This window comes from Colobus angolensis, unplaced genomic scaffold, assembly GCF_000951035.1.
Source record: "Colobus angolensis palliatus isolate OR3802 unplaced genomic scaffold, Cang.pa_1.0 Scaffold344, whole genome shotgun sequence".
Taxonomy (NCBI): domain Eukaryota; kingdom Metazoa; phylum Chordata; class Mammalia; order Primates; family Cercopithecidae; genus Colobus; species Colobus angolensis.
This window is the reverse complement of record NW_012116755.1, coordinates 2,496,101-2,504,151: the sequence shown is the minus strand read 5'-3', so window position 1 is coordinate 2,504,151 and position 8,051 is coordinate 2,496,101. Positions and strand designations below refer to the sequence as shown.

The 8,051-nt window shown below is 43.3% G+C and overlaps 1 protein-coding gene and 1 pseudogene across 2 annotated transcripts; one reads left to right on the top strand and one right to left on the bottom strand.

Annotated features, from left to right (window-relative positions):
* The first annotated feature begins 645 nt into the window (after positions 1–645).
* On the top strand, positions 646–7,619 carry XCR1 (chemokine (C motif) receptor 1). Of its 2 annotated transcripts, XM_011952675.1 has the most exons (3): positions 902–972; positions 6,146–6,267; positions 6,445–7,619. In XM_011952675.1, the coding sequence occupies exon 3, from the start codon at positions 6,476–6,478 to the stop codon at positions 7,475–7,477; it is 1,002 nt and encodes a 333-aa protein (XP_011808065.1). In that variant the 5' UTR covers positions 902–972; positions 6,146–6,267; positions 6,445–6,475; the 3' UTR covers positions 7,478–7,619. The 2 variants fall into 2 exon arrangements, with proteins under 2 accessions (XP_011808066.1, XP_011808065.1); XM_011952676.1 differs by lacking the exon at positions 6,146–6,267 and having other exon boundaries at positions 646–972.
* On the bottom strand, positions 4,211–5,068 carry LOC105519334 (annotated as a pseudogene).
* Positions 7,620–8,051: the final 432 nt, after the last annotated feature.

The window sequence follows — 8,051 nt, the reverse complement described above, 5'->3', positions numbered from 1 at the left end:
CTTCTACAAAGAGATACACAAATGACCAATACACATACAAAAACGTGCTCAAAATCTTTACTCATTAAGGATGTGGAAAAACTGTTTCCTACTGTTGTGGCTTTTTCACTCCTGTTGTTTGGTGAGTGGGAGTGAGTGTTACAGCTCTTTTACTCCCCTACTGGTGAGCTCCAGGTTCTTGTCCCAAGACCAAGAAAAATAAGGCACACAGACACTGGAGAGTGAATAAGGCAGAGTTGGATTTATAAGCCACAGAAAAGCTCTCAGCAAAGAGAGGGGACCCAAAAGAGGGCTGATAGCTATAAGGCTGAGTTACAGGTTTTTACAGGCTTAGAATAAGGAAATACATGCTGATTGGTTTATGGGTAGGCTTGGAAAAAGCACTACTCAGGAAGAGGTACAATAGTGTAAAGAACCAATTGGGGGCTGAAGTGAAGGCTTGGCCTGAGACCTTGGCCCAGGACCAATCAGGGGCTGATGTGACATTACACTTTATGCAAATGAAAATTTGGCCAGCAGCTAATCACAGAAAGATAGGTATATGTAAAATAGGTAAAAGGTAAGGACCAGTTGGGAGGAAGCGTGTGAAATGAGACAAAACCATGCCAAGGAGAGGGATATGTGTTCAAAAAAGGAGTGGGATTTGTTCATCTGGATTCACAGAGTAGGGGTTTCTATTCAAACATGCAGGCTCTTTTCTTTATCTGGGGCTTGCACCTTGATTTTCAGGCTGTTCTTGGTTTGAAGGAGTTCCACCAAGGATCCACTCTTAACTGCTTGCCTGGCTGGCTTCTTTCTTCCTCTTTTCTTACTACCTGTATCTCTCTGGCTCCCTGGCTCCCTCTGGGACTCCTCGCATCCTCCTCCTCTAGCCTTCTGGGTAGGACAGGTGTTTCAGTTTCTTTAAGTGAAATATGAAACACAGAAGCACCATTTCTGCCTCAAGACGCATGTAAAGAGGTGTAGATTCGGGTGAGTTCCTTTACAAACATTTTAAACGTACGTTTTCCTTTAATTGTAATAGCCTGTATCAGGAGTTCTTAAGCTTTGCTGCACATCAGAACCACCTGGAGGGCTAGTAAATATGCTGATTCCTGAGCTACCTCTGGAGGCTCTGATTCCTTTGGTGTGGGGATTTCCCAAGAATCTGCATTCTCTTCAGAAAAGCTGATCTGGGTTGGGTGCAGTGGCTCATGCCTGTAATTCCAGCATTTTGGGAGGCCAAGGTGGGCAGATTGCTTAAGTCCAGGAGTTCCAGATTAGCCTGGCAGATTTCTTGAGTCCAGGAGTTCCTCACCTAACATGATGAGACCCTATCTCTGCAAAAAATACCCCCCAAAAATTAGCTAGGTGTGGTAGCACACGTCTGTACTACCAGCTACTCAGGAGGCTAAGGTGAGAGAATCACTTGAGCTCAGGAGGTTGAGATGTGATCACACCACTGCATTCCAGCATGGGTGACAGGGCAACACCCTGTGTCAAAAAAAAAAAAAAAAATCAAAGAAAAATTGGCTGGGCACAGTGGCTCACACCTGTAATCCCAGCACTTTGGGAGGCAGAGGCAGGTGAATCATGAGGTCAGGAGATTGAGACCATCCTGGCTAACACGGTGAAACCCTGGTCTCTACTAAAAATACAAAAAATTAGCCAGGTATGGTGGTGGGCACCTGTAGTCCTAGCTACTGGGGAGGCTGAGGCAGGAGAATGGCATGAATCCAGGAGACAGAGCTTGCAGTGCCAAGAATGCACCACTGCACTCCAGCCTGGGGGACAGAGCAAGACTCCATCTCAAAAAAAAAGAAAAAAAAAAGAAAAGAAAAGAAAATGGATCTGGGAACCATACTTTAAGTAGACCTAACATATAAATAATATTTTTCTTATGCTGAAAGAAGTAGAGAGGTTTATTTGGCTACATATCTTTACGTAAGGCCTTGTTATTACTGGTGGTTGTATAATTTAGAGCTGTCTTTCTCAATCTAATTTATATTGTACTCCAGAAAGCTAAATTCACTCCCTTAGAGTTGAGGTGGGCCACGGAGATGGGGAGGGGGAGAGACAACCAGCAAAAGGGAGCCAGGCCACTGAATATAACTTGGAGAGGTTTGAGATTTGACATCATTTTCCTTTTTATCCCCAAAGCCTTCCAGGCCTAGAACATGACTGCCTCTGAAATTTTTCAGTAAATGAATTAATAACCAGCAAAAAAATGAATGATTTTTATAGATGTACAATATCCCTTTTATTTCTAATTTGCTGAGAGTTTATATCATCAAAGGGTGTTGAGCTTTGTCAAATGCTTTTCTGCATTTATCAGAAAAGATCATATAGTTTTTGTCTTTATTCTATTGATATAGTGACTTAAATCGATTTTCATGTATTGAAACAATCTCATATTTCTGGGATAAACTCAACTTGGTCATGTTATATTATTCTTTTAAAATGTTGCTGGATTTGATCTGCCAATATTTTGTTAAGAATTTTTCTATGTTCTTGAGGAATATTGTTCTGTAGTTTTCTCTTGTTGTAATTTGTTGGTCTAATTTTGGTATCAGGGTTATTCTGGCCTCATAAAAGGAGTTAGAAAAGATTCCATCCTTTATTTCTGATAGTCTGTGTAAAACTGGTGTTATTTCTTCCCCAAATGTTTTTTAAAAATCACTAGAAAAATCCTCTAGTTCTAACGTTTTCTTTGTGGTAAGGATTTATAGTTAATTATATTTCTATAACAAATGTAGGGTTATTCACATTTGCCATATCATCCCATGTCGGTTTTGATATGTTGGATTTTAAAAGAAATTCATCCATTTCATTTAAGTTGTTGGATTTTTTAACATACAATTGATCATAATATTTATTTGTTATTCTTGTAAAGTCTATAAGATCTATAACATATTTCCTCTTTGTTCTTAATCAATCTAGATAAGTCTTCATCAATTTTTTGGTCTCTCTCTCTCTCTCTCTCTCTCTTTCTTTCTTTTGAGACAGGGTCTTGCTCTGACACCCAGACTGGAATGCAGTGGTACCATTATAGCTCACTGCAGCCTGAAACTCCTGGCCTCAAGGGATTCTCCTGCCTCAGCCTTTCAAAGCACTGGAATTATAGGCATGAGCCACTGCTCTTTGCTGATTTTATCAATGTATTAAAATGTTGTTAAACAACCAATTTTGATCTTGTTCATTTTCTATTTTATTTCTTTTATTTTTATTAATGCCTTCCTTCCACTTACTTTGACTTTAATTAGCTCTTCTAATTCTAGCTTATGTCACTGATTTAAGTCTTAGATTGTAGACATTTATTCTTTCTAATACAAGCATTTAAAGCTATAAATTTCTCTCCAAGTACTGCTTTAGTTGCATTTCATGAGTTTTGATATGTGGTATTTTCATTATTACCAGTTCAAAATATGTTATACTTTGCCTTTTGATTTCTTCTTTGACTCAGATTCTTTAGAAGTCAGTTGGGTTTTTATCAATAAAACACAATTACTTTATTGATTTCTTACAATCAAATACTGCCAACTAGCATTACTTGCACTCATGCATCATCAAAAACAAAGGATATCTCCTCCTTGGTATTTTCAAATGATGCATTATACAATAAACAAAGTTAGAACTTAAAATGCACCCTAATTATGTAAACTAGTAATTTGCTTAAAAAAGCATAACTAACAATTAAGGTGTATATCTTACAACTAACAAATAAGGTGTGTAAGATACACACCTTAAACAAACAAAATAGGCATTAACAAAACGCATACAATCAATACATGATAGAAAGCATGTTTCAAATACAAGGCAGCCCCTCAGGCCACCATATTATTTAGGTTTTGCATTATCATTTATGGCATTATAGATTACACATAACATATTTTATACATTTTAACCCTGAAGATAAGAAAAATAATTGTTGCTTGAAAAAAATTATTCCAGGTAGCCATTTGATTTGTTATCAGGAGAAACTGAACCTCCATGAGTTTAGTGTCTGTCAAATTGGAATCATTAGCCCAAGTCAGTGAATGAGATATGCAACACATTTCACAGTGGCTGTTTCCCAAGTCCTAGCAATGCCTCTTCTCCCACAGTTCACCAGAAGATTAAGCATTTCCGGGACCAGGATGCCCCTTCTATGTGGTTCCCTTTTCATTTTTTTTTTCCGGATTAACTGTTACTGTATGATTTCGTCTTCTCCCCTCTTCTGTGGCCTTCCATTTTAATTATTAATAAATCCTTTCAGAATATTCTCAGGAAGTTCCATAAGGGGAAGTTCTGGAGATGTAAAATCCAAGGGAGGAAAACTGGGGATTGGAATGTCCTTGGCTTTCCCGGCATTTACTGCAAACTTCTGCCAGGTTGAGGAGGCTGTAGCAGTTTCTGAATGTGGTGGCAAGCTCCGTAACACTGACATTTCTACAAAATTAGCACCTACATCCAGCTCCTTTTCTACTGGACCTTTTTAGAAGTCTGACCTTTTCAGCCTTTAGTTATTTTCTTTCCTTAATCTTTCATTCTCAGCCACAAGAAATTTCACATGCCTCTTCAAATCTGCAATTTTGGTTGCCTGCTCCTCTATAATTGATTTATCATCTTCTGGGGCTTTTCTTCCAATACATAGCTCTGCTGGCTCACTCTTTTGCTGAAGTAAATATAGTACTGTGTCTGGATCCTTGCCAAAGATCCGCTGAATGTCAGGCAAGCGTTTCTCTGAGGAAGTGCTGTACTGAGAAATGGGGCTCTGGCCCTCCGCATCCTCCGCAGAGGGTTTGTGAGATGCCTGAATATGGGTAGCCACATCCTTGTCTATGTTCTGCTAGGCTTTCAATCTTTCCTCACGCTGGGCCCTTTTCCATCTCTCTTGGATGAGGAGGAGCTGTTTCATGTGGCTATCCTTTTGCAATTCCAGTGAAAGATAAGCCTGCTCAGACTGTGTCAGCTTCATGGCTTCAGAAAGATATGCCGCAGCCTTTTTGTGACAAGAAATAGCCTCTTCGTATTTGCCTGCAGCTAATAAACGGTCTACTCGTCTGCTCTGTTGATGAGCCAGGTTAAGGGGTCCTTCCATTACTTCCATAGACAGCAGCGGCCTTAGGAAGGGGAGCGGTGGCGCCAGGGAACATGGAGGGCACTGTAGGCCAGCGCGACGCAGCCGCAGAGACTGCAGCTTCTCTGCGCCCCTAGAACCAGCAGTGGGCGCGGAGGGAGCAACAAGCTCACCACTTCCTCCTCAGGCCCCCGCGACGCCGGCCCGCCCCCTGCGCCGCAGCCGCGGCGACGCGCGGCGACGCACGGCGCCATGATGTCACAAGCGCTGGGTTTGTTTGTTGTTGTTGTTGTTGTTTTTTAATTATTTCCAAATTATTGAAGCTTTTCTAGATATCTTGTTGATTTCCAATTCCTTTTGGGTCTTTTATATAACTTTTCTTTCTCTGCTGAGATTTTCCATCTCTCCATTCATTATGAATATAGTTTCCTTTACTTCCTTGAGAACAGGTATAATGGTTACATTTTGATACATATTTACAAATTCCAACATGTGGCTCCTCTCACAGGCAGCTGTTTGGTTGTCTTTTCTTTTGAGTGTGGGTCACATTTTCCTATTTCTTTATATGCTGAGTAATTCTGGATTGTGTCCTAAACATTGTTATGATGTGTAGACTCTGGATTTTGTTTCATTTTTCTGAAAAGTGTTGATTGGTTATTTGTTGTTTGTCTTAACAGGCATTTAAGTTGTATAAATAAAAAATATAATTCTAAGCCTCCCACAACTAACAGAATGGACTCCTCTGCCAAGGAAGGGCATTCTAAAGAAACACTAGTTCAGGCCATGATGGGAATAGGTGGTCAGACATGCCTCATTATACGCTCCTCTTTTTGTAATTCAGCACAGCTGACCAACATTAACATTAAAGCAGTCCTTAAGCCTGATAAAATAGACTCTTTGTAGCAATAAGATACCAACATGACAAATAGACATATTTTGAAATGGTCCTGCAAAGCTATCTCTTGTGGGGAAAACACATTCTGCAGAGAATCCCCTTCCCATTCCAGGTCTTTTCTCTGATCCAGAAGAGAATTAACTAAGAGTCTGGCATCTTTTTTGGGTTTTTTTGTTTGTTTGTTTTTGAAACGGTTTTTCTCTGTCACCTAGGTTGCAGTGCAGTGGCCTGATCACAGCTCTCTGCAGTCTCGCCCTCCTGGGCTCAGGCAATCTTTCCACACCCCCCAGGTTCCTGAGTAGCTGGGACTATAGGCATGTGCCACCATACCCAGGTAATTTTTAAATTTTTTGTAGAGACAGAGGTGTCACTATATTGCCTGAGATGATCTCAAACTCCTGGGCTCAAGCAATCCTCTCCCTTTGGCCTTTCCAAAGTGATGGGATTGCAGGTGTTAGCCACTGTACCCAGCCACCACATAGCTTTAAACTCCATGTCTCTATCATTTCAGATGCTCTAAACGTCCCTGCCATCTGGTCCAGATGGAGTCCTCAGGCAACCCAGAGACCACCACCTTTTTTTACTATGACCTTGAGAGCCAGCTGTGTGAGAACCAGGCCTGGGCCTTTGCTACCCTCGCCACCACCATCCTGTACTGCCTGGTGTTTCTCCTCAGCCTAGTGGGCAACAGCCTGGTGCTGTGGGTCCTGGTGAAGTATGAGAGCTTGGAGTCCCTCACCAACATCTTCATCCTCAACCTGTGCCTCTCAGACCTGGTGTTCGCCTGCTTGTTGCCTGTGTGGATCTCCCCATACCACTGGGGCTGGGTGCTGGGAGACTTCCTCTGCAAGCTCCTCAATATGATCTTCTCCATCAGCCTCTACAGCAGCATCTTCTTCCTGACCATCATGACCATCCACCGCTACCTGTCGGTAGTGAGCCCCCTCTCCACCCTGCGTGTCCCCACCCTCCGCTGCCGGGTGCTGGTGACCACGGCTGTGTGGGTAGCCAGCATCCTGTCCTCTATCCTCGACGCCGTCTTCCACAAGGTGCTTTCTTCAGGCTGTCATTATTCCGAACTCACGTGGTACCTCACCTCTGTCTACCAGCACAACCTCTTCTTCCTGCTCTCGCTGGGGATCATCCTGTTCTGCTACGTGGAGATCCTCAGGACCCTGTTCCGCTCACGCTCCAAGCGGCGCCACCGCACAGTCAAGCTCATCTTCGCCATCGTGGTGGCCTACTTCCTCAGCTGGGGTCCCTACAACTTCACCCTGTTTCTGCAGACACTGTTTCGCACCCAGATCATCCGGAGCTGCGAGGCCAAACATCAGCTGGAATATGCCCTGCTCATCTGCCGCAACCTCGCCTTCTCCCACTGCTGCTTTAACCCGGTGCTCTATGTCTTCGTGGGGGTCAAGTTCCGCACACACCTGAAACATGTCCTCCGGCAGTTCTGGTTCTGCCGGCTGCAGGCACCCAGCCCAGCCCCAGTCCCCCACTCCCCTGGTGCCTTCGCCTATGAGGGTGCCTCCTTCTACTGAGGGGCCTGTGGCGCTGCAGGAGCAGGTGGACAGGGGACTGGAATTGGGGTCATGGAGAAGCGGGCCTGGAAGGAGCATTGCAGAACACATCAGGGTGGGGCCGTCACCTCCACTGCAGGCGTGCAGTGAAGATGATTCATTACACCGTGGGTCCCGCCAGCCTCTTATCTGCGGGAAAGTGGCTTCCTACCTGGGAATTTTATATTGCCATCCAGAAAAACATTTCTTGAACTCTGAGTTCATCTTGCACGCTCCTTCATTTAGAAGTGTGTTTCTAATCAATGCTTGGTTCAGAAGGTTCTAAGACATGAAAGGATTCTGGGAAAGGTGCTTCCTTGAAGACTTTACAGGGCCTAAAGCTCAATGTGTGTGATAACTGCATGATGCTGACAACACAGTGCCTCCCTTGCCTGACTGTAGGGTTGTCCCAACTGGTTTATTCACTCTGGAGGCGCCTGGCTCTGTATTCCTCAGGTACTGCTGGATGAGGCTGTCTGGAAGACAAAAGTCACCATACCCTGAGATAAGCCAGGTCATGTTGAAATCTGGATTCTAAAAATCCACAACTAGACTG

What these genes read in the sequence shown, in the direction of transcription:
- XCR1 (XM_011952676.1), top strand. Translation starts at nt 6,476, where the DNA reads ATGGAGTCCTCAGGCAACCCAGAGACCACCACCTTTTTTTACTATGAC.